Below are 25,443 nucleotides of genomic sequence, written 5' to 3'. Positions count from 1 at the left end.
GTAGTGATACACTCCCTCCCACTAGGAAAGAGCCCGGGCCCAGATGTCTTCACGGCCAAATACTACAAGAGCTTTTCCATCCATCTCATACCCCCACTCCTAGACGCACTCAACTCCCTACTTAAAGACAATTCCATACCCCCACAGGCATCGGAAGCCACTATTGCACTCTACCCAAACCAGGTAAAGATTTGACCCAATGTGGGAGTTATTCGCCTATCTCACTTAAAAATATTGATTTAAAAAATGTTCACTAAAACACTAGCTAACCGCCTACGCCTCAAGCTCCCAGAGCTAATTCACCCAGACCAGGCTGGATTTATACAAGGCCGAGAAGCTAAAAAATAATATCACCAAACTCATTAATCTCATGCATCACTCTGAACACACAAACACCCAGACACTGTTACTCTCCAGAGATGCCGGAAAGGCTTTCAACAGGGTGGACTGGTCCCTGATGCTTGCCACCCTGGAACAGATGGGCTTTGGCCCAAACTGGCTAAGGTGGATGGGAGCTATATACTCCAGACCAACGGCTAGGCTACTCGTGAACGGCCAACTCTCACTCCCAGTACCCATCTCCAATAGCACCCCTCTTTGTTTCGTCCTGGTCCTGGAGCCATTCCTCCAGGGAGTTAGAGAAAATCCTAACATCAAGGGTTTCAAATTTGGAGGGGCAGAACACAAAATATCAGCATTTGCAGATGACATGCTATTCACGGTCTCCGAACCCAGCTCCTCACTCCCTCATATACTGGAGGAGATGTCTCTCTATAGCAAAGTGTTCACCTTTCATGCCACTCTAGGTAAATGTGAACTCCTCCCACTGAAAGTACTAAACTCGACCAAAACACATCTACAATCAAACTTCCCATTCTCCTGGGGAACAGAGCATATAACATATCTGGGGGTAGCACTACCATCCGTTATCTCACGACTATATGAAACCACCCCCCACCCCCCTGCTAATCCAAGCTAGAACCAAAGATCTTACTAAATGGCACACTTCGCAGTTCAGCTGGTTTTGCAGGATAAATATCCTGAAAATTAGTATTCTCCCAAGAATATTATACTTGCTGCAAGTTCTCCCGATCACTCTACCCACAACCTTCTTTGCTGCCATACAAAAACTATTTACGACATTTATTTGGTCCCACAAACGCCCCAGGCTAGCCTATCAGCTGCTCACAAGATCAAAGACGGAGGGGGGTCTGGGGCGTCCAGATGTGGAACGATACCACAGTGCAGTACTATTGGCCAGGATTTATGACTGGACAGGCAAGAACACGACCAAACAATGGGTAGATGTAGAGAATAACATCTTCCGTGTCCCCATACACACAATACCATGGCACAACTCTGGCCAATCCTTCCTTATGCACAAACAACACCCGACCATTACTCCGACACTGAGAATGTGGTCACACATGAGTCATTGGCGGCGGACATATCACCATACCCATCACCGCTATATCCACTGACTCACAATCCGCTCTTCAAGCCTGGTGAATCGGGAGCGGCATACAGAGAATATCATACCACAGCATACCTACCTTCACGAGACCTCCTTGACAATGAGGGAGTTAGGCCCCTGTCGTCCCTACACCCGCAGGGAACTCCCACGACCCTTCAAAAATTTCTCTACGATTAACTCATTCACTTTTTGCGGACCAACAAATACCCCCAACAAGGTCACCGAGCACTGACCAAATTCGAACTTACGTGCACCCAATGCACACTCAAAAAGAAACAGGTCAAAACCACATATGCCTACTACAGGACACTAGCCAACCAATCAACCTACTCTACAAAAAACACTGGGAACAAGAACTGCACTTATCTTTCGCAGATAATGACTGGAAGCAAATATTCCTCCTGACACAAAAATCATCCACCAGCTTAGCGACACAAGAAAGTAACTATAAGAAGATAGCTAGATGGCACTACACCCCATCCAAACTCAAACGGGCATTCCCAGGCACGTCCAATAACTGCTGTAGATGACTAGAGGCCATTGGGGACACGGCTCACATCTGGTGGTCATGCACGGTGAACCAGTCTCATACACCTCATAACGGGAACCACCATACCCTACCCACCTTAAACACTCCTATATCTTATATTGCCTCCCTCCATACCAAGGGACACTAGGACCCTAGACATACATCTGCTCAAAGCAGCAAATCTGCTTATCACCCTCCACTGGAAAAAAAAAAAAAAAAAAAAAAACAGCCCCACCTACCATTAGGGACTGGGTACGGAGAGTAGAAAGCATTAGAACAATGGAGGAAATTAGCTTCTCACTAACCGGCAAATACCACATATACATGACCTCCTGGGAACCCTAGTGTAACTTCATGAACACCAGTCAAACAGACCGATAGTGACACCCAGCTGGAGATAATATGAGACCTTGAACTACCAGCGAATCTATTTGAATATCAACGCCCTTATTATTTTTGGTCTTCACTTCCCCTCTATGTCGACTACAAGTATTTCTGTTACTGAATGTGAACTTTGTACTAGACATTATGACTAAAGCAGCAATGTTATACACATTTTTGAAGTATCAATTGTTACATTTGCAAGAATTTTAAAATAAACAATTTCTAAAAAAAAAAGGAAAAAGGAAAAAAAGCCGAACAGACACTGCTTGATCCGTTTTAGGTCAGCTTTGGGATTTCTAGGTAGTCTCAGTAAAATCCATTCTGAGTTCTCCTTATAACCGGCAGAAAAAAAAAAAAAAAATATATATATATATATATCTGCGAGCGGTTCAACAGAACACTGCTTGCCGAGACTGGGAGCGACTCCTACCGCACTTCTTATGTGCATATTGGGAGGTACCGCAGGAACTGCTTTGGACTATTATATGGGAGAAGATTACGAGGACCTCATCACAGTGCATTGGGATGGGGGAATGTGCTAAAACTCTGTGACCACATGGAACAGTTGGCTAAGTTGGTAAAAGAGAACCTCCAAGCTGACAAGGGGTGACAGAAAGTATGGTATGACCGGGGTACCCGACTGCGTAGTTTCCGTGTTGGACAAAAGATTAAACCGGTCTGACATGATTAATTACAGGCGGCATGGCAGGGTCCCTACAAGGTGGTGGAGCATATCTGCAATACCACCTATGTGGTAGCCAGCTGTGCAGATGAGAGAGTAAACTGCTCCTTCCACGTTAATATGCTTAAAGAGTACAAAAAAAGGAAGGACGATGTAACTGCAGTGTGCGCCCCAGCTTCTGAGGATCTAGACAGCCTCGCATTACCTGACTTGCTAGAGGGAGACTCCCAAGTTGACCTTATCGCTCAAGTCAAACTAGGAGACAAACTGACTGATAAAGAAATAGTTCAGGCCCACAAATTATTGAAAGCTAAACGAAAGACCTTCTCCCAAGACCCTGGGTACATCACCCTGGCTGTACACAACGTGGAAATCCCAGGACAAGCAACTATGAGGCAACCACCCCTACCACATTCTCGAGGCAGTCCGGTAAGAGATACGGAAGGATATACAGTAAATGCTGTGACTAGGAGTGATTGAGGCTTCAGACTTGGCTTGTAGTCCTAGTACCGAAGCGGGACGGAACAACACTCTTCTGCGTGGACTACAGGCGACTGAACGATCGGACTCTTACCAACTCTTATCCCATGCCCTGGAGGAACTATTTCATCATATAGCATGGGGACAGTATCTCGCCACAACAGACCTATGCAAGGGCTACTAGCAGATTCACCTGGCCGAGGAGGCTATCCCCAAGTCGGCATTCGTCACCCCGCTTGGCCTATTCCAATATCAGGTCATGCCGTTCTAGATGAAGAATGTCCCAGCCACCTTTCAACGTATGGTGGATAGGTTCCTCAATGGCTTCCAGGAATTTGCACGTGCGTACCTGGACAGCATAGCTATCAATTGTGACTCATAGGAGGAAGATTTCCCATGTAGGGAAGGTTATCGGCCGAATTAGAGCAGCTGGCTTAACTCTGAAGCCAGACAAGTGTCACATTGGTATGGCTGAAGTGCGGTATCTGGGACACAGAGTAGCTGGGAGACTTCTGCCCCTACCCGAGTGGCCACCACACACTGGATAACACAGTTCTACTTCACCCTTTACTAAGTCTTGGCTCGTGTTTTTTTTTAAATTCTTTATTTTATTTGTGCATGAAAAATCACATAAAGCACACAATGCCACAACAGCTAGAGCATGCAGAGCGTCATACATAGATTTACATTGGTTAGGCATTAAAACATAGCACAGTTTTATGGATTATTATCGCATGACAAAGAGTTATATCTAATAATATTATCAATAACAGCGTTAAACTAGGTTATCCAGGTTAGATTGTTATCAGCTATATATCAGAGAATTTACAACATTGAAAACAGGTTAGACTACAATGTTAAACCGGTGAGCTATAAAACCACCTGGTAAGCACGTTAATAGAGGTGAGATATCCCCAGCAGTACCTTTCTACATTAGTAAGCATGTTGGTAGCCTGGCTGTAATCAGGCTAAGTTAAGTAATGACATGCAATTAGCCGGCATAGATGTATCTGTGCCATGGAGTAATAAAACGAAAAAAAAAAACCAAATAGATAATGCTGCTTCTATCTATAACAAGCTCGTGTTGGGATAAAGTCACCCTCACAGGCCAGCAGTATGCATAAGGGCTAGTACTCGTGTTCGCCAAGAGGGACAGTTAATGTCCAGGGTGTAGTAGCAGTTTGTGAGTACGTCTCTCAACAGTCATGCTGTCCCAGGGCCGGTCCGACCCTCAGCCTGTTCCCCGTCTGGGAGAGTGCAGCAGGTCTGTGCCAAGGTGCTGGTCATATCGGGTGTTGGGCAGTGCATGATGGGTGACTACCTTCGGGTGGGCCCACTGCGTCTCCGATTTCTCCGATGTAGGAGCCGCTTTAGAGGCTGTTGGCGGTCCCCGCTGTTTGGTAGGCATGTAAGGGGTATGGAGATGAGTGCACCCGCTTGTCAGCTCTGTGTCGGGACGCTTTGTGCGGCTTCCTCCTCCGCTTCCCCGCTTGTGTAGCGCCAGCTTTCCGCCCTGGCTGTGGTGGTTTGTCCCCGTTCTGTGGAGGGCTTGTTGCAGCCGTGGGTCTTGTTTGGCTCTGTTTAGCTTGTTCCCAGTATTGCTCCCAAAAGCGTTCAAATGCCAGGGCAATGGGATCCCTGGAGTCTGGGACACACTTGGTCACGTGTTGGCGGCCATCTTTGCCCACTCCAAGCCGCACTCTTGCTGGGCTCATGTTTGGGTGAGACAGCTATACTCTGTGCAAGAGAGCTTAATCACTAGGACCCTGTTACAGGTTAGGAAAGTTTGGATAGACCCCAGCCAAGCTGCAGCGGGTAGGGGCTATAGCACTACTGGTGTCCCAGTGATAGCTAGGAAGCAAGCTTGGCAGAGGTGCCCAGTCAGGGTACCATGCAGTCCATCAAAGTGTGTCCAGGATTGTGTGTCCATGAATGGAGACCCCATGCTGGGGGTCTGTGTATAAATTCTGTGTGCCTTGCCTGAATAAACCAGATCTACTCCCAGCACTGGCGTACATACCGCGGTCGCAGGGGTTGCAGCTGCGACTGGGCCCGGCCCACCAGGGGGCCCGGCCACCTAGCGACTCGGTATGTACGCCAGTGTGGGCAGACTCTTCTACTGGGGGGACAAGGAGCTGGCCACATCAGGGCCCCCGAGGCCGGCCCTGGTGTTACCGGGCGCGCGCGCGAGGGAGCACTCTCCCCTGAGCGCTCTCTGATCAGCTCCCTTGCGCGCCCCGCACTTATGCTGCAGCCGGAATATGAAGTTATATTCTGGCTCCGGCATCAGTAAAAATGTGCGAGGGAGCTGGGCAGAGAGCGCTCAGGGGACAGTGCTCCCTCACGAGCCAGCAGGACCGGTCTGTTAGTGAGTGTCAGTGTGTGTGTCTGTGTGTGAGTGAGTGTGTGTGTGTGTCTGTTACTGAGTGTGCTAGTTTGTGTGTGTCTGTTAGTGAGTCTGTTAGTGAGTCTAGTGAGTCATAGGTTAGTGAGTCTAGTGAGTCTTAGGTGTCTTAGTGAGTGTGTGTTTGTCAGTGAGAGTGTGTGTTTTATAAGTGAGTGTGTATGTGTCTCTGTCTGTCACTGAGTGTGTCTTTGGCAGTAAATTTGTGTGTCTGTTAGCTAGTGTGTATGCGTCTGTTCGTGAGAGTGTGTGTGTGTTTTAAACCCCTTAAGCACTTACCTTTCTCCAGCGCCGGACTCCCTTGGCGCTGGGGATCCCTCCGCCCCGACCTGCCTCTCAGCTCCCAATGCGCATGCGTGGCAAGAGCCGCGCGCGCATTCAAACCGCCCATAGAAAAGCATTACTCAATGCTTTCCTATGGACGTCGAGCGTCTTCTCACTGTGATTTTCACAGGGAGAATCGCGGAAGCGCCTCTAGCCGCTGTCAGTGACACAGCCACTAGAGGCTGGATTAACCATCAGTGAAACATAGCAGTTTCTCTGAAACTGCTATGTATTCAGCTGCAGGGTTAAACTAGAGGGCCCTGGAACCCAGACCACTTCATTGAGCTGAAGTGATCTGGGTGTCTAAAGTGGTCCTTTAAGTGTATGTGTATCTGCATACACTTGCGTACATACCGCGGTCACAGGGGTCGCAGCCCTGCAACCCGGAGCCTGCCGCCATCTGTTGCGACCCCGGCCCGCGCAGAGTAAGTGCGGGGGGAAGGGCACGGATCAATTTTAGCACCGGGGCCCCATGGGTCGTGTGTACGCCACTGACTCCCAGCATTACGTTTAGACAAATGTATTTGTGGAAAGCTGTACTAGCTAATACAACGGGAAAGGGAATCCATGAAGGTGATACCCTGGTGGTCCGCCACACAGATCAACATGTTAGCTCCTAATTTGGTGCTAAAATCAGGACAATTTTTGCTGTCATGTTTTTATCATGATTCGAAATAGCATTGAAATGTTTTTGATGTTTTGGAAAAAAGTCCCTAGAGTGCGGAACTCATTGCTGTTGTTTACTGTGCCAGACCTACACCAGGCTTCATAAAGGATTTCCTGGAGAACACAGTGTGTGTGTTTTAATATAACTGGTCTTAGTTGTTGTTAGAGGGTAAACATAGATATATAACATACAATTATGTAATTATGTAATTTAAAAATTGCCACGACTAAGAGCTCTTCTGCTATGATCTTACTACATCCTACCTGAGCTACCTGTCTGAACAACGAGGATCAAAATCCCTTTTCTCTGTTTCTTTACGACACGAGCTTCAACCCACCTTGATAACACGGGCCCCTTCCCTTTCTTGCATAAGAGTGAGAAAGAAAACCTTGGAATATATTCTTTTAATAGTTATCACAGTAATGTTTGTGGCGAACATCAGGCTCATCCCAAAGGAGATGTGTCAGCTTTCACCGGCTCTGCTAGATCGTGACAACCCTCGGGACCCATGGAGCTGCTAATGAATTCTTGGTTAGATAGTTTAGTACATTCCACGATAGATGGCATCGACCTCCGTCCTCTTATTTTACCTAAATGTATTCGTTTTATCCATTCGGAAACACAGCGTGAGAGCAGAGTGTGAAAAGATGGAGTAGGGACAGTGGAGGGTGTGTCATAAGACTGTATCCAATCAGAGCGTGGTTAGATCAGCCAATAAGATGCTAGCTGGAGATGTATAATTTGGAGGCTGCTGCGGGCGCGTATTATTGCTTGATCTTCATAGAGAATAGTGACCATGTCTGAAGCCGCCCCAGCTCCCGCCGCCGCACCTGCGGTAGAAAGCGCCTCCAAGAAGAAGCAGCCCAAGAAAGCAGCCGGTGTCAAGAAAGCCGCTAAGCCCTCCGGTCCTAGCGTGTCCGAGCTCATTGTCAAAGCTGTGTCCGCTTCTAAAGAGCGCAGCGGGGTGTCCCTGGCAGCTCTGAAGAAGGCTTTGGCTGCTTCTGGTTATGATGTGGAAAAGAATAACAGCCGCCTCAAGCTGGCTCTCAAGGGCTTGGTGACTAAAAGCACTCTCGTCCAGGTCAAAGGAAGCGGAGCTTCCGGCTCCTTCAAGCTCAACAAAAAGCAGGCGGAGAGCAAGGACAAGGCTACCAAGAAAAAGGCACCGGCTAAAGTCAAGAAGCCTGCCCCGAAGAAAGCCACCAAGTCTCCAGCCAAACCTAAGAAGGTAGCTGCAAAGAGCCCGAAAAAGGCCAAAAAGCCGGCCGCCTCCGCTAAAAAGGCCACCAAAAGTCCGAAGAAAGTCAAAGCCGCCAAGCCCAAGAAGGTAGTGAAAAGCCCGGCTAAGAAGACCGTGAAGAGCCCTGCCAAAAAGGCAGCCAAACCCAAAGCCGCAAAGAGTCCTGCAAAGGCTAAAAAGGCAGCTCCCAAAAAGAAATAAGCCTTGCTCGCATTTAATTTTATTTTCCAAACCCCAAAGGCTCTTGTAAGAGCCACCACATTCTCATTTCAGAGCTATATATCAGTGATGGCAACGTGTTTGTTTTGGTGTCATGTCACACATATCGTTCCCCCTCCATCCCTCATTCTAAAGTCAGGAATAACCTAATGAATCCTGTAATCCCAGCATCTAGTGCTCGAAAAGATTACACAGGAATGTATCTTGTCGGTGTGGCTAAGTCCCCGTATACCAGTGCTACACTTGAGCGTTGATTTTTTTTTATTTTTTTTGGCTTAGAAATTCCCTCCGTTCTAAGATACTGAGGGTGTTTCTTCATTAAATTGCGAAAGGCCAGTTTTAGTGAGAAACGCATATAATATATAGAATATCACACAGTGTCCTTCCAGACTAGATTTAATGTTATTGCCTTTTTCAGTAAGATAATAAAGCAGAACATATTTTAGGGATTGCGATTTTGTACATGGTGATAATAAAAGGGACTGTCCTCGTCCTCTCTCCACGTGTGAAACGGGCGCTTATTTCGATATTCAAAGAGTGATAAAGCCCAAGAAATGATACCTTGTGCAGTAGCTAAGCCGACTATCAAAGAAACACTAAAGACATGATAAAATGATTATACTTCAAAAGACTTCACGATTGTGAAATCTTTTGAAGCATAAACAGCTTTGGTTTTAAAAGCCAGAACCATTTCGAGCACGGAAGGAGAGGGTTAAGCATATTATTGAGAGGAAAAAAAAAAGTGAAGGGGCGTGTTTAAAACGCCCGCCTCCTTTGCTGCAGGTCCCCATACGGTCCGTCCGAGGAGTATATAAGGAAGAGCTTTGCACAGCATCTCATATCGTTCGTGCAGAAAGAAGAGCAGAACCATGTCTGGCAGAGGCAAAGGAGGAAAGGGTCTCGGAAAAGGTGGCGCTAAGCGTCACAGGAAGGTTCTTCGTGACAACATCCAGGGCATTACCAAGCCTGCAATTCGTCGCCTTGCTCGCAGGGGAGGCGTGAAGCGTATTTCCGGCCTCATCTATGAGGAGACTCGCGGGGTGCTGAAGGTATTCCTGGAGAACGTCATCCGGGACGCCGTCACTTACACAGAGCATGCTAAGAGGAAGACTGTCACCGCCATGGACGTAGTTTATGCTCTTAAGCGCCAGGGCCGCACTCTCTATGGCTTCGGAGGTTAAAACTCGGGCTTGACTTTACCGCACACCCCATTAACCCAAAGGCCCTTTTCAGGGCCACCCACTTTTTCACTAAAAGACTGAACCTAATCACTTTAACCCCTTCCACACCTGATAAATTGCCTGCTATCTACATAGATACACCGAGAAGGAGATAGTAGTAGAGGCTGCTCCCAAACATCTAGACGGGAAAGGTTGCTAAACACTGTATTTGTAGACCGCATTTTTGAACCATCGGAGGATTTGGAGCCGCCTTCTGTTAATGGTAGGGGATGTAAAAAAATATGAGCAAGTACGTACACACACACTGTCAAGAAAGCTCTGGTTTTGGTGTATTGTTACTGTTGCCTACATTTAATACATGCTTGCAGCCACTTAAATAGAAACATTGTTACTAGCTTTGCATATGCACTCCTGTGTTAACTATGTATTCTCCTCTAAGCGAAAAAGTAGTCTTTTTCCTGCTGCCTCTCCACACGATGGATTCTAAATAGTGAAGTTATTGTAAAATTGCCAGTGAAATAGACCAGCAGAGATGATGGCTACATCGTTGCCTGACGTGAAAATGGGATATGTGGGGACATTTGAGCATTGTAGTGTGAGGGCTCCTTAGCTAGCCCGCTCAAAGTCACAGGCTAAAAGACACGTTTTTATGAATGTGTTGGAGCTCGTTCGAGTGCAGATTTGGTGGCTCTTAAAAGAGCCTTTGTGTTTGTTAGCAGGTTTCAACTTAAGCACGTTCTCCTCGGATCCTACGAGCCAGCTGGATGTCTTTGGGCATGATTGTGACCCTCTTAGCGTGGATGGCGCACAAGTTGGTATCCTCAAAAAGACCAACCAGGTAAGCCTCGCTAGCCTCTTGCAGAGCCATGACAGCAGAGCTCTGGAAGCGCAGATCAGTCTTGAAATCCTGAGCGATCTCACGGACAAGGCGCTGGAAGGGCAGCTTGCGGATGAGCAGCTCGGTGGACTTCTGATAACGGCGGATCTCCCTGAGAGCCACAGTTCCTGGACGGTAACGGTGAGGCTTTTTCACTCCCCCGGTAGCTGGGGCGCTCTTTCTAGCAGCTTTGGTGGCTAGCTGCTTGCGGGGAGCCTTGCCTCCGGTCGACTTACGGGCTGTCTGCTTAGTTCTGGCCATTGTAGCAAAACGAAAGGGAATGAACGCTGCTCGCTGTAGCCTGGGCTTTATAGCCGATACGGCGTTTTCATTGGTTCATCAAGTGGGTGGTATGTTCTGATTGGCTGAAAACAAATAGTAAACCATTTCAAAATACCCGCTCAAATCAACTGCTTCTCATCCCCTCCCCCACATTCAAAATGCCCGCTCAAATCAACTGCTTCATCCCCTCCCCCCTCCTCCATCTATTGAGCACACGCGCCCAAAGAAGGGATCTAAGCCTTTAGTGACCCTTCCTGTCCTGACAGCATTTATTATAGACGCTACTAGTTGAAAGGAATGGCAGTGGGCAGTAATGGACGTATTCCTCCCAACATACTTATTAATAGCTGTATAGGCTTTATCGAGGGGGAGGGATGCATGGGACATTGACCTCTTACACATGCAGAAAGGCCGCTTCTTTCGATGGGATAGAAGCCACGTCTGATAAAGGACTTTCACTCACAGGACGCTCAGTAGCCATACAAATGAGCTCCAGGAGACAGAGCAGCAGGAAATGTTACAAAGCATCCACTTATTGAAACAATGTTTTCAGCCGAGAGGCCAGGCTATTAAGGCTGCGTTAACTCATCCAGCAGCACAGACAACAGAGCTGTAGCGCCGCTAGGATTTGAACGCTCATAGTAGGTTTCACCCGGCATGTCCTCCAGACAGCGGGAGAGGGGGGAATCCTGAGAGTGAGCGACATGTAGAGATGCCCCGCTTAACAAAAGAGGACCTGTACACTATATACACTTGCCCCAATTGGTATTAATTTGCTGCTGCGTTTATCATAGACATGCATGGCAGCCATTGATTTTAACTAGTTCTATAGCTGGAATGTTGGACAGGATATGGACTGCAAATGGGACTCAGTCAGTGCTGTGACAGAAGCGCCCTAATATTTTAGCTTGCTTATGAGCTGCCAGCGTGGTGTGTGTGTGTGTAGATACAGGGAACGGTTTGCGCGCAGCAGAACAATTAATCGGCTCTTTGTGGAGAACGTGGGTGGCTCTTAAAAGAGCCTTTGTGTTTGGTAGGTGAGGGAGGCAGGTGCAGCAGCTGTCCGCTTTACTTGCTCTTGGGCTTGTGGCTCTCGGTCTTCTTGGGCAGCAGCACAGCCTGGATGTTAGGCAGGACACCTCCCTGGGCGATAGTCACTCCTCCCAGCAGTTTGTTGAGCTCTTCATCGTTACGGACAGCGAGCTGGAGATGGCGGGGAATGATGCGGGTCTTTTTGTTGTCTCTAGCGGCATTCCCTGCCAGCTCCAGAATCTCAGCGGTCAGGTACTCCAGCACTGCAGCCAGATAGACGGGGGCACCGGCTCCCACACGCTCTGCATAATTGCCCTTCCTCAGCAAACGGTGGACTCTGCCGACTGGGAACTGAAGTCCCGCTCGGGATGAGCGAGTCTTCGCCTTTGCACGGGTCTTTCCACCTTGCTTTCCGCGGCCAGACATGTTTGTTCTTGATTGAATGCAAGAAGATGAAAACTCCTCCCCTACCACAGGCTATTTATAAACACACTCTGCTCTGTGATTGGATGACTTTACAAGCACCAATTAGAGACACGTTATACAGGGAACCAATCTATTGCTGGAGCTAGTGTTAAACAGCCGCTTCCTTACGTCATCTGACTTTAGCAACCAATCGCAGGAAGGGAAGCGGAAGGGCCTCATTTACATTGTCCGCCTATAAATAGAACCGCCGGAGCAAGCAGCTTGCTATTCGCTCGCGAGCTAACAGCGTTAATCATGCCTGATCCAGCAAAGTCCGCACCAGCCCCCAAGAAAGGCTCCAAAAAAGGCGTCACCAAGACTCAGAAGAAAGATGGCAAGAAGCGTAGAAAGAGCAGGAAGGAGAGCTATGCCATCTACGTGTACAAGGTGCTGAAGCAGGTCCATCCCGACACCGGCATCTCCTCCAAGGCAATGGGGATCATGAACTCCTTTGTCAATGATATCTTTGAGCGCATCGCAGGAGAAGCTTCTCGCCTGGCTCACTACAACAAGCGCTCAACCATCACCTCCCGGGAGATCCAGACTGCCGTGCGCCTGCTACTACCCGGAGAGCTGGCAAAGCACGCCGTGTCTGAGGGCACCAAGGCTGTCACAAAGTACACCAGCGCCAAGTAAATGTCCGCCTCCCTGACCACCCGCTAACACAAAGGCTCTTTTAAGAGCCACCCACACTGTCTCTCTCAGAGCTGGCATCACACCCATGCATCAACTCTACAGCTTACTTGCTGCCCACCACAAGCTCACGCAAACGTGTAGCTTTCCTTTCACTTAACCCTTTCCATGCTGTCCTGTAACTCTGAAGATCTCGAGCTGCTCGTGTTTGCACATTTTAGACACTTGTGTCACGCACATGCTGATTTAGCCACCTAATGCTCAGTTTGCTCCGCTCTATTACTTTCAAGTCTACCTAGATACCGGACTTGATCTTAGAAGATATTCGTTGGGCGGCTGTATATCTAGTAACTGTAGATTAGGGACAGGCTTCTTATTCAGGGTAGCGCTTGAAGTCACATTAGGGATATTATAAAAGCTGCTACTGTAGGAGATCTTATACCTAATACTTTACCAAATGGCTACATGGCCAGGGATTTCACTCGATAAGTGTATCCGTTTCTTTCTCTTTTGTTATAGCCTATTGAAACAATGTTTCACTTCATCCTGATACTGTCTATTACTATGTTGCAACTCATGGAAGCCTAGTATGTGGTTCTAGCGTCTTTTTGCTCACGCTAGTATTTTACTAGACTTTAAAAGGTCTTTTTGACATATATACCTCAAAACAGCTAGTGTGCAATATCTAGCCTACCTACCCTATTTTCTATCATTTCCACTAGTTATGGGGAATGTGCGCAGGCTTACTTTGGAACATTTAGCAGGCTTTTCCCTTTATTGCACATTGGATATGTACGGATTTATTTTTGTAATTGTCTTTATTTTGTGTAAGTCTTGATATTGGTGACTTATTTTGGGGTATCCCACCCCTTTAGCTTTATTCTTATTAAAGGTTTAGTTGTATCCATTTGTTCAGCCAACCCCCGACTGAATTAGATACCTGTCCTTAGAAAGTATCTACATTAGTCCACATACGATTGTTCATTACTTTTTGGATACATGGAAATCCTCCTTTTTTTTTTTTTTTTTTTTGATTTGGTGTTTGCCAGTAAAGAACAATTTAGACCATTGAGGCTTCATCTAAATATCAGCATGATGATTTCAGTGTCTGCAGACATGTTGAGCTTATTAAAGACAATCTGATAAGCCTGTTTTGATCTTAAAGACATAAGCATTTTATTTTTTTTGTAACTTGCCTTTTTTTCCTGTTTATTGCGTCAACACATTATACACTTTCTCACCAGATGTGCCTGTATACACTCAAACAGCGTTTTCCAATTGGTTTTCTGCAGGAACCTATGGTCCAGCGAGAACAAAACTGGAGTTCTGTAGTGATTTGCCCATTGGGTAGCCCATACACTTAAAGATACCTGATGGGCATTGCTGCAGAGGGACTCGGTAAGCACTGTTTAATTGCCCAACGGGATCCCTGTAGCATGAGATGCTGGGAAGTGACTATCATTACCTCCCAGCTTCAAATAGAAAATGCTGCACTGGAGGGAGAGAGACCGCAGTCGGCACTGAGCAGCGATTTAGGCGGCTGCCTAAGGCCTAACTCGCCATCGGGCAGGCATACTGTGTCAGGTACAAGGACCCCACACCTTGCCCGGTATGCTGCTGGTTGCGAGGTCCCTCCACTCTGTCCTGAGAAGCAGAAAGCCAGCACAGTCTACAGCTCCGCTGACTATGCAGTGTCTCGCGATCTCTGGCCAATCAGACCGTCGCCGCGGGATACCACTTCAATGCTCTGACTTCTGGATATTGTGAGGCACTGCACAATCTGCAGCTCACACCTGGTGGAGTTGCAGACTGTGCAGTCTCTCAGGGCAAATTGTAGAGAGAGCTTACTGGAGCACCAGGGATCAAAGACACCAGGGGCCACCAGTTGCAATCCCCTCCCTCACTTTCACACCACTGTGCAACCCGCTCCCTTACTGTGTCACCCCGTCTCTCCCTCAGGCACTCTACCACCGTTCACCACCTCCCTCAATCTTCCACCTCCTCCCTACATCTCTCTGCCACCTAACCCCTCCCTTAGTTGATCCTGTTTTGTAGATTTAAGCACCAGAACCTTTTGTTTCTGTTTCTTCTGTCTCTCCTGGGCCATTTTCAAGCTCTCCCGAACTGATTCAGTAAGAGCCTGCAGCTGGTCCCAGAGTTCCAGATCATATGGCACAATGTGGAGGTTCCCTCTTCTCCCATGTCCCCCCCCCCCCCCCCCACACCTCCACAGTGCTCTCTTACTAGGTCTAACAATCCCTTTACTCTTCTACCATACAACAATTCCAAGGGTTAGAAGGTTAGAACCCAGTGGAATCTTATGGGAATTCTCTTTATGCGAGCAGTAAGTTGGGTAAGAACCTTTCCCAGTCCATGTGGGTGGCGGTAAAATTCTTAAGCATCTGCTTAAGGGTACCGTTAAAGCACTCACATAATCCATTGGTTTGGGGGTGATATGGGGATGTGATATTAGGCTCTGCTCTGCAACTTTGCCACATCTGTTGAGTCAGAGTTGCTGTAAACTGGGTTTCTTGGTCAGATTGTATTTCTCTGGGAAACCCAACCGTGGTTAATATACTAACCAAGACGTCTGCAACCAGTTCAGCTTTTATATTGGGAGGGCAATAGCTTCCGCGTATATGCTTGCGTAATCTACCACCGCTATGACAAATTTCTTCCCCGATGGGCTAGACTTACTTAGGGGCCATATGAGATCCACTGCTACTCGGTGAAAGGGTTCATCTACTATGGGTAGGGATTTTTTTTTTTTTTTGTATTGTCAATCTTTCTTTTATTAAAGGCATATAGTATGGGATACAGAAGAGAAATTGGAGGAAACGTTTAAGTGATTTACAGTATAGGGTTGGTACATCAATATGCAAAAGTAGATTACATTTCCAGATCTTCTATGCCTCATTTTTTGTTTTTTATGTATTGTAGTGAAACTTCAGTTTGAAAATACAAGCTAAGGATCAAAGGATCCGGATTGGTAACTCGCTAAGTCCTGTTAGTCAGGCGTCTGGTGACACATGGGCGAGTAAAACAAATTCAAATAGTAGTAACACGCTACCACAGTACGCGATTAGCTGCGTGCAAAATTGAGTCATAACATGCTATAAACAAAAACAGGCTAGTGCGGTTGCATGAACTAGTGATAGTATACGTGTGATGTAAACAGGTTGCTTATCCAAAATATGCTAGATTCACGTATTAAAGCCACTGGGTATAATCCGAAGACTTTTCGGGAGGCTATGTGGGCTATTGACATCAGGCTGAGAGGTGCTAGACATTTGTGGCTGTGTGTAGGCAGGCTAGCTAAACATGAAGTCACATAGGCAGTGGAAACAATATGCCATTGGGTATAGGCCCAGGCACAGCAAATTGCGGGACCTGTAGGGTTAAAAATTATAGGTTACAAACTGAACAGAGCTAAGCTAGTAAGTCCTCAAAAAAAAAAAAAAATGGGGAGTCTCTTATCTGGCATGTCCCTTCTCTCGGTGTCTTCAGTGAGGCACCAGGAGCTCCGGGTGAGGTCTCAGGTGCCCGGTCATCCGATCCCCAATAGCGGCAGGGGCGGTACAAGTGTAGGTGAGTCCCATCGATTATCTACCGCAGTGTGCCGTTTAATGGCTCCCTTCCAGCTCCGGATCTGCAGATGAGGAAATGTCGTTGCTCTTTCGTCCCTGGTGTACATGAGGGGTTGTAGGGGACTGCGGTCATGGCGGGCGGCATTCCGCTTGCTTGGCTGTTGCAGAGAGACTGTGCTTCGGGTCGTTATCAGCTTGGGAGAGTGGGCAGTTTGGCGGGTCGTGAGCTGCAGATAGCGGTCATCGGGTACACCGGCAACGGGTGCGGGGGACTGTGCTCCAGCCCCAGGCTGTTGTGGTAGCCGACACCTTCTGTCCACGGACTCGATACCTGAATGCGGCCCGGTCCAGGCCCCTTAAGGGGCAGGTGGAGAATCGCGGTGACATCCGCCGCCTGCGGCGAGCGTTCTTCTCCCTGTGTGGTCGATGTCTCGAGGCCAGGCCTCTGTTGGCTATCAGCCCGGGCGGGCGGTCACTGGTGCGATGAGGCGTTATGCGGAGTGTGAAGCCCGGAGGGGAATCACCCGCTTCCCGCTCTGTACACCGGCTGGGTTGGTCAGCAGTGACTCGGGTCTGCAGTTTGTCCCAAAATGCCTGGAATAGGGTGTCCAGCCTGGCTTCAAGAGTGTCTGGGAACAGCTCACATGCCTGTGCGGGAGTGTGCCGTGACTGCGGTATGGCCTCCGCCATTTTGTGAGGTTGGAGTGCCTCGTGTCGCCTGCTGCGTTCAGATAGCTGGGGTGGTGATTGATGCCACAGTCTGTTCCCCCAGTGGGGACCGGGATAACCCCCACCGGTCCAGAGGGGGGGGGGTAGGAGACCTGTAGAGACGCTTGGTGTGTCTGGCGTCGGGGTGAGCGGCCGTCTCTCCCCGGCTCCAACTTTAGTAGGCCGCACTCGGCGTTTCGGTTTCCCTGCCTCGACGGGTTTCAGAGGGGTGTCCTTCGGTTCCGCAGTGCATTCCCAGCATGGGTAGCACAACCCGGTGAGTCTGCGGTCAGTGTAGCCGTTGAGTTTGACCCAAATTTGGCCCGTCAGGCGAGAGCTCGTGGTGCCCACGTCTGTACTGCTTGGCGGTCAGGCTCCGCCCCCTGGGTACGGATTTTTATTTAGTTTTCGGGTATTCACCTTTTTTCTCTACTCGCTGACACATATCAAAGGTTTGGCTATATCCCTGTATGATCCGATGATTTGCTTTCCAAATGCCTAATTGCCCTGCAAGGGGAATATCATGGCTGAGCTTCAAAATGCCCATTTGGTATAGTAGTCTTTGTGCCCTTAACGTAATCCTCTAGTTTGTTTGTTTGTCCGGTAGGTTTCCGGGGTTATATTGTATTGAACCATTCATTTCTCCTTGACCTTCTCGTATAGATGCATTTCCGATTCTGATACTGCTCGATATGCCTCTGCCGGACAATTTGCTAGTTAAAATAGGTGCCCGGTTGTTTGTTGAAACACTTGAATCCACAGACAAAACCAACCTAGACCTCACCACATATAAAACACTTTTGGATAAACGCTCAGAGCTAGCCACCCTTAATGGAACACAAATCGAGAAAAGTCTTCTTCTTACCAGACACCGGTACTATACCCAAGGGGGCAAAGGGGGACGACTATCAGCGCAAGCTCTAAAAACACAAAGACAAACCACATTTATCTCATCCATACAGACTCCACAAGGGACCAAGTCAAATCTGATGGCGGACATCATGCTAGCCTTCCAGGAGTTTTACCACAAACTTTACAACTTGAGGGACTCTCCCCCCAGATGTTACTGACATAAGAGCCTTCCTCAAACAAAGGATCGCCAAGACAATCCCACCCAACGTACAACAAAGACTTGACTCTCCCACAACTAAAGAGGAGTTAGAAGTAGTGATACACTCCCTCCCACTAGGAAAGAGCCCGGGCCCAGATGTCTTCACGGCCAAATACTACAAGAGCTTTTCCATCCATCTCATACCCCCACTCCTAGACGCACTCAACTCCCTACTTAAAGACAATTCCATACCCCCACAGGCATCGGAAGCCACTATTGCACTCTACCCAAACCAGGTAAAGATTTGACCCAATGTGGGAGTTATTCGCCTATCTCACTTAAAAATATTGATTTAAAAAATGTTCACTAAAACACTAGCTAACCGCCTACGCCTCAAGCTCCCAGAGCTAATTCACCCAGACCAGGCTGGATTTATACAAGGCCGAGAAGCTAAAAAATAATATCACCAAACTCATTAATCTCATGCATCACTCTGAACACACAAACACCCAGACACTGTTACTCTCCAGAGATGCCGGAAAGGCTTTCAACAGGGTGGACTGGTCCCTGATGCTTGCCACCCTGGAACAGATGGGCTTTGGCCCAAACTGGCTAAGGTGGATGGGAGCTATATACTCCAGACCAACGGCTAGGCTACTCGTGAACGGCCAACTCTCACTCCCAGTACCCATCTCCAATAGCACCCCTCTTTGTTTCGTCCTGGTCCTGGAGCCATTCCTCCAGGGAGTTAGAGAAAATCCTAACATCAAGGGTTTCAAATTTGGAGGGGCAGAACACAAAATATCAGCATTTGCAGATGACATGCTATTCACGGTCTCCGAACCCAGCTCCTCACTCCCTCATATACTGGAGGAGATGTCTCTCTATAGCAAAGTGTTCACCTTTCATGCCACTCTAGGTAAATGTGAACTCCTCCCACTGAAAGTACTAAACTCGACCAAAACACATCTACAATCAAACTTCCCATTCTCCTGGGGAACAGAGCATATAACATATCTGGGGGTAGCACTACCATCCGTTATCTCACGACTATATGAAACCACCCCCCACCCCCCTGCTAATCCAAGCTAGAACCAAAGATCTTACTAAATGGCACACTTCGCAGTTCAGCTGGTTTTGCAGGATAAATATCCTGAAAATTAGTATTCTCCCAAGAATATTATACTTGCTGCAAGTTCTCCCGATCACTCTACCCACAACCTTCTTTGCTGCCATACAAAAACTATTTACGACATTTATTTGGTCCCACAAACGCCCCAGGCTAGCCTATCAGCTGCTCACAAGATCAAAGACGGAGGGGGGTCTGGGGCGTCCAGATGTGGAACGATACCACAGTGCAGTACTATTGGCCAGGATTTATGACTGGACAGGCAAGAACACGACCAAACAATGGGTAGATGTAGAGAATAACATCTTCCGTGTCCCCATACACACAATACCATGGCACAACTCTGGCCAATCCTTCCTTATGCACAAACAACACCCGACCATTACTCCGACACTGAGAATGTGGTCACACATGAGTCATTGGCGGCGGACATATCACCATACCCATCACCGCTATATCCACTGACTCACAATCCGCTCTTCAAGCCTGGTGAATCGGGAGCGGCATACAGAGAATATCATACCACAGCATACCTACCTTCACGAGACCTCCTTGACAATGAGGGAGTTAGGCCCCTGTCGTCCCTACACCCGCAGGGAACTCCCACGACCCTTCAAAAATTTCTCTACGATTAACTCATTCACTTTTTGCGGACCAACAAATACCCCCAACAAGGTCACCGAGCACTGACCAAATTCGAACTTACGTGCACCCAATGCACACTCAAAAAGAAACAGGTCAAAACCACATATGCCTACTACAGGACACTAGCCAACCAATCAACCTACTCTACAAAAAACACTGGGAACAAGAACTGCACTTATCTTTCGCAGATAATGACTGGAAGCAAATATTCCTCCTGACACAAAAATCATCCACCAGCTTAGCGACACAAGAAAGTAACTATAAGAAGATAGCTAGATGGCACTACACCCCATCCAAACTCAAACGGGCATTCCCAGGCACGTCCAATAACTGCTGTAGATGACTAGAGGCCATTGGGGACACGGCTCACATCTGGTGGTCATGCACGGTGAACCAAAAGTTCTGGTCACGGATCTCCAGTCTCATACACCTCATAACGGGAACCACCATACCCTACCCACCTTAAACACTCCTATATCTTATATTGCCTCCCTCCATACCAAGGGACACTAGGACCCTAGACATACATCTGCTCAAAGCAGCAAATCTGCTTATCACCCTCCACTGGGAAAAAAAAAAAAAAAAAAAAAAAACAGCCCCACCTACCATTAGGGACTGGGTACGGAGAGTAGAAAGCATTAGAACAATGGAGGAAATTAGCTTCTCACTAACCGGCAAATACCACATATACATGACCTCCTGGGAACCCTAGTGTAACTTCATGAACACCAGTCAAACAGACCGATAGTGACACCCAGCTGGAGATAATATGAGACCTTGAACTACCAGCGAATCTATTTGAATATCAACGCCCTTATTATTTTTGGTCTTCACTTCCCCTCTATGTCGACTACAAGTATTTCTGTTACTGAATGTGAACTTTGTACTAGACATTATGACTAAAGCAGCAATGTTATACACATTTTTGAAGTATCAATTGTTACATTTGCAAGAATTTTAAAATAAACAATTTCTAAAAAAAAAAGGAAAAAGGAAAAAAAGCCGAACAGACACTGCTTGATCCGTTTTAGGTCAGCTTTGGGATTTCTAGGTAGTCTCAGTAAAATCCATTCTGAGTTCTCCTTATAACCGGCAGAAAAAAAAAAAAAAAATATATATATATATATATATCTGCGAGCGGTTCAACAGAACACTGCTTGCCGAGACTGGGAGCGACTCCTACCGCACTTCTTATGTGCATATTGGGAGGTACCGCAGGAACTGCTTTGGACTATTATATGGGAGAAGATTACGAGGACCTCATCACAGTGCATTGGGATGGGGGAATGTGCTAAAACTCTGTGACCACATGGAACAGTTGGCTAAGTTGGTAAAAGAGAACCTCCAAGCTGACAAGGGGTGACAGAAAGTATGGTATGACCGGGGTACCCGACTGCGTAGTTTCCGTGTTGGACAAAAGATTAAACCGGTCTGACATGATTAATTACAGGCGGCATGGCAGGGTCCCTACAAGGTGGTGGAGCATATCTGCAATACCACCTATGTGGTAGCCAGCTGTGCAGATGAGAGAGTAAACTGCTCCTTCCACGTTAATATGCTTAAAGAGTACAAAAAAAGGAAGGACGATGTAACTGCAGTGTGCGCCCCAGCTTCTGAGGATCTAGACAGCCTCGCATTACCTGACTTGCTAGAGGGAGACTCCCAAGTTGACCTTATCGCTCAAGTCAAACTAGGAGACAAACTGACTGATAAAGAAATAGTTCAGGCCCACAAATTATTGAAAGCTAAACGAAAGACCTTCTCCCAAGACCCTGGGTACATCACCCTGGCTGTACACAACGTGGAAATCCCAGGACAAGCACCTATGAGGCAACCACCCCTACCACATTCTCGAGGCAGTCCGGTAAGAGATACGGAAGGATATACAGTAAATGCTGTGACTAGGAGTGATTGAGGCTTCAGACTTGGCTTGTAGTCCTAGTACCGAAGCGGGACGGAACAACACTCTTCTGCGTGGACTACAGGCGACTGAACGATCGGACTCTTACCAACTCTTATCCCATGCCCTGGAGGAACTATTTCATCATATAGCATGGGGACAGTATCTCGCCACAACAGACCTATGCAAGGGCTACTAGCAGATTCACCTGGCCGAGGAGGCTATCCCCAAGTCGGCATTCGTCACCCCGCTTGGCCTATTCCAATATCAGGTCATGCCGTTCTAGATGAAGAATGTCCCAGCCACCTTTCAACGTATGGTGGATAGGTTCCTCAATGGCTTCCAGGAATTTGCACGTGCGTACCTGGACAGCATAGCTATCAATTGTGACTCATAGGAGGAAGATTTCCCATGTAGGGAAGGTTATCGGCCGAATTAGAGCAGCTGGCTTAACTCTGAAGCCAGACAAGTGTCACATTGGTATGGCTGAAGTGCGGTATCTGGGACACAGAGTAGCTGGGAGACTTCTGCCCCTACCCGAGTGGCCACCACACACTGGATAACACAGTTCTACTTCACCCTTTACTAAGTCTTGGCTCGTGTTTTTTTTTAAATTCTTTATTTTATTTGTGCATGAAAAATCACATAAAGCACACAATGCCACAACAGCTAGAGCATGCAGAGCGTCATACATAGATTTACATTGGTTAGGCATTAAAACATAGCACAGTTTTATGGATTATTATCGCATGACAAAGAGTTATATCTAATAATATTATCAATAACAGCGTTAAACTAGGTTATCCAGGTTAGATTGTTATCAGCTATATATCAGAGAATTTACAACATTGAAAACAGGTTAGACTACAATGTTAAACCGGTGAGCTATAAAACCACCTGGTAAGCACGTTAATAGAGGTGAGATATCCCCAGCAGTACCTTTCTACATTAGTAAGCATGTTGGTAGCCTGGCTGTAATCAGGCTAAGTTAAGTAATGACATGCAATTAGCCGGCATAGATGTATCTGTGCCATGGAGTAATAAAACGAAAAAAAAAAAAACAAATAGATAATGCTGCTTCTATCTATAACAAGCTCGTGTTGGGATAAAGTCACCCTCACAGGCCAGCAGTATGCATAAGGGCTAGTACTCGTGTTCGCCAAGAGGGACAGTTAATGTCCAGGGTGTAGTAGCAGTTTGTGAGTACGTCTCTCAACAGTCATGCTGTCCCAGGGCCAGTCCGACCCTCAGCCTGTTCCCCGTCTGGGAGAGTGCAGCAGGTCTGTGCCAAGGTGCTGGTCATATCGGGTGTTGGGCAGTGCATGATGGGTGACTACCTTCGGGTGGGCCCGCTGCGTCTCCGATTTCTCCGATGTAGGAGCCGCTTTAGAGGCTGTTGGCGGTCCCCGCTGTTTGGTAGGCATGTAAGGGGTACGGAGATGAGTGCACCCGCTTGTCAGCTCTGTGTCGGGACGCTTTGTGCGGCTTCCTCCTCCGCTTCCCCGCTTGTGTAGCACCAGCTTTCCGCCCTGGCTGTGGTGGTTTGTCCCCGTTCTGTGGAGGGCTTGTTGCAGCCGTGGGTCTTGTTTGGCTCTGTTTAGCTTGTTCCCAGTATTGCTCCCAAAAGCGTTCAAATGCCAGGGCAATGGGATCCCTGGAGTCTGGGACACACTTGGTCACGTGTTGGCGGCCATCTTTGCCCACTCCAAGCCGCACTCTTGCTGGGCTCATGTTTGGGTGAGACAGCTATACTCTGTGCAAGAGAGCTTAATCACTAGGACCCTGTTACAGGTTAGGAAAGTTTGGATAGACCCCAGCCAAGCTGCAGCGGGTAGGGGCTATAGCACTACTGGTGTCCCAGTGATAGCTAGGAAGCAAGCTTGGCAGAGGTGCCCAGTCAGGGTACCATGCAGTCCATCAAAGTGTGTCCAGGATTGTGTGTCCATGAATGGAGACCCCATGCTGGGGGTCTGTGTATAAATTCTGTGTGCCTTGCCTGAATAAACCAGATCTACTCCCAGCACTGGCGTACATACCGCGGTCGCAGGGGTTGCAGCTGCGACCGGGCCCGGCCCACCAGGGGGCCCGGCCACCTAGCGACTCGGTATGTACGCCAGTGTGGGCAGACTCTTCTACTGGGGGGACAAGGAGCTGGCCACATCAGGGCCCCCGAGGCCGGCCCTGGTGTTACCGGGCGCGCGCGCGAGGGAGCACTCTCCCCTGAGCGCTCTCTGATCAGCTCCCTTGCGTGCCCCGCACTTATGCTGCAGCCGGAATATGAAGTTATATTCTGGCTCCGGCATCAGTAAAAATGTGCGAGGGAGCTGGGCAGAGAGTGCTCAGGGGACAGTGCTCCCTCACGAGCCAGCAGGACCGGCCGCCGGGCAGCCCCTGGACTGGACTGGAAAGGGAGGCTGCGGGATTAAATCTGAAAAAAAAAACACACAAAAAACGTGTGTATGTGTGTTAGTGCTACAGTGTGTGTGTGTGTGTGTGTGTTAGTGCACATTTTTGTGCCAGTGTGTGTGTTACTGTGTCTGCTAGTGAGTGTCAGTGAGTGTGTTAGTTTTTGTTTGCGTGTGTTACTGTGCGTTAGTTGTGTGTGTCTGTTATTGAGTGTGTGTCTGTTAGTGAGTGTCAGTGTGTGTGTCTGTGTGTGAGTGAGTGTGTGTGTCTGTTACTGAGTGTGCTAGTTTGTGTGTGTCTGTTAGTGAGTCTGTTAGTGAGTCTAGTGAGTCTTAGGTTAGTGAGTCTAGTGAGTCTTAGGTGTCTTAGTGAGTGTGTGTTTGTCAGTGAGAGTGTGTGTTTTATAAGTGAGTGTGTATGTGTCTCTGTCTGTCACTGAGTGTGTCTTTGGCAGTAAATTTGTGTGTCTGTTAGCTAGTGTGTATGCGTCTGTTCGTGAGAGTGTGTGTGTGTTTTAAACCCCTTAAGCACTTACCTTTCTCCAGCGCCGGACTCCCTTGGCGCTGGGGATCCCTCCGCCCCGACCTGCCTCTCAGCTCCCAATGCGTATGCGTGGCAAGAGCCGCGCGCGCATTCAAACCGCCCATAGAAAAGCATTACTCAATGCTTTCCTATGGACGTCGAGCGTCTTCTCACTGTGATTTTCACAGGGAGAATCGCGGAAGCGCCTCTAGCCGCTGTCAGTGACACAGCCACTAGAGGCTGGATTAACCATCAGTGAAACATAGCAGTTTCTCTGAAACTGCTATGTATTCAGCTGCAGGGTTAAACTAGAGGGCCCTGGAACCCAGACCACTTCATTGAGCTGAAGTGATCTGGGTGTCTAAAGTGGTCCTTTAAGTGTATGTGTATCTGCATACACTTGCGTACATACCGCGGTCACAGGGGTCGCAGCCCTGCAACCCGGAGCCTGCCGCCATCTGTTGCGACCCCGGCCCGCGCAGAGTAAGTGCGGGGGGAAGGGCACGGATCAATTTTAGCACCGGGGCCCCATGGGTCGTGTGTACGCCACTGACTCCCAGCATTACGTTTAGACAAATGTATTTGTGGAAAGCTGTACTAGCTAATACAACGGGAAAGGGAA

At 48.0% G+C, this 25,443-nt stretch overlaps 4 protein-coding genes across 4 annotated transcripts; 3 read left to right on the top strand and 1 right to left on the bottom strand.

Annotated features, from left to right (window-relative positions):
- Nucleotides 1-7,740: 7,740 nt before the first annotated feature.
- On the top strand, nucleotides 7,741-8,385 carry LOC134576813 (histone H1B-like). Its single transcript, XM_063435510.1, has one exon. It carries the CDS (start codon nucleotides 7,741-7,743, stop codon nucleotides 8,383-8,385), a length of 645 nt encoding a protein of 214 aa, XP_063291580.1.
- An 887-nt stretch (nucleotides 8,386-9,272) lies between these two features.
- Nucleotides 9,273-9,584, top strand: LOC134576812 (histone H4). Its single transcript, XM_063435509.1, has one exon. It carries the CDS (start codon nucleotides 9,273-9,275, stop codon nucleotides 9,582-9,584), a length of 312 nt encoding a protein of 103 aa, XP_063291579.1.
- A 727-nt stretch (nucleotides 9,585-10,311) lies between these two features.
- On the bottom strand, nucleotides 10,312-10,722 carry LOC134576811 (histone H3). The gene has a single exon (XM_063435508.1). The coding sequence runs from the start codon at nucleotides 10,720-10,722 to the stop codon at nucleotides 10,312-10,314; it is 411 nt and encodes a 136-aa protein (XP_063291578.1).
- Nucleotides 10,723-12,495: 1,773 nt separating this feature from the next.
- LOC134578009 (histone H2B 1.1-like) lies at nucleotides 12,496-12,876 on the top strand. Its single transcript, XM_063436968.1, has one exon. The coding sequence runs from the start codon at nucleotides 12,496-12,498 to the stop codon at nucleotides 12,874-12,876; it is 381 nt and encodes a 126-aa protein (XP_063293038.1).
- Nucleotides 12,877-25,443: the final 12,567 nt, after the last annotated feature.

This window comes from Pelobates fuscus, chromosome 11 (genome assembly GCF_036172605.1).
Source record: "Pelobates fuscus isolate aPelFus1 chromosome 11, aPelFus1.pri, whole genome shotgun sequence".
Taxonomy (NCBI): domain Eukaryota; kingdom Metazoa; phylum Chordata; class Amphibia; order Anura; family Pelobatidae; genus Pelobates; species Pelobates fuscus.
Note: the sequence above shows the minus strand (reverse complement) of the source record. Positions and strands in the feature narration are given on the sequence as shown.

Bases quoted from the DNA above. Each gene is read 5' to 3' on its own strand.
- LOC134578009 (XM_063436968.1), top strand. From the start codon at position 12,496: ATGCCTGATCCAGCAAAGTCCGCACCAGCCCCCAAGAAAGGCTCCAAA.
- LOC134576812 (XM_063435509.1), top strand. From the start codon at position 9,273: ATGTCTGGCAGAGGCAAAGGAGGAAAGGGTCTCGGAAAAGGTGGCGCT.
- LOC134576811 (XM_063435508.1), bottom strand. From the start codon at position 10,722: ATGGCCAGAACTAAGCAGACAGCCCGTAAGTCGACCGGAGGCAAGGCT.
- LOC134576813 (XM_063435510.1), top strand. From the start codon at position 7,741: ATGTCTGAAGCCGCCCCAGCTCCCGCCGCCGCACCTGCGGTAGAAAGC.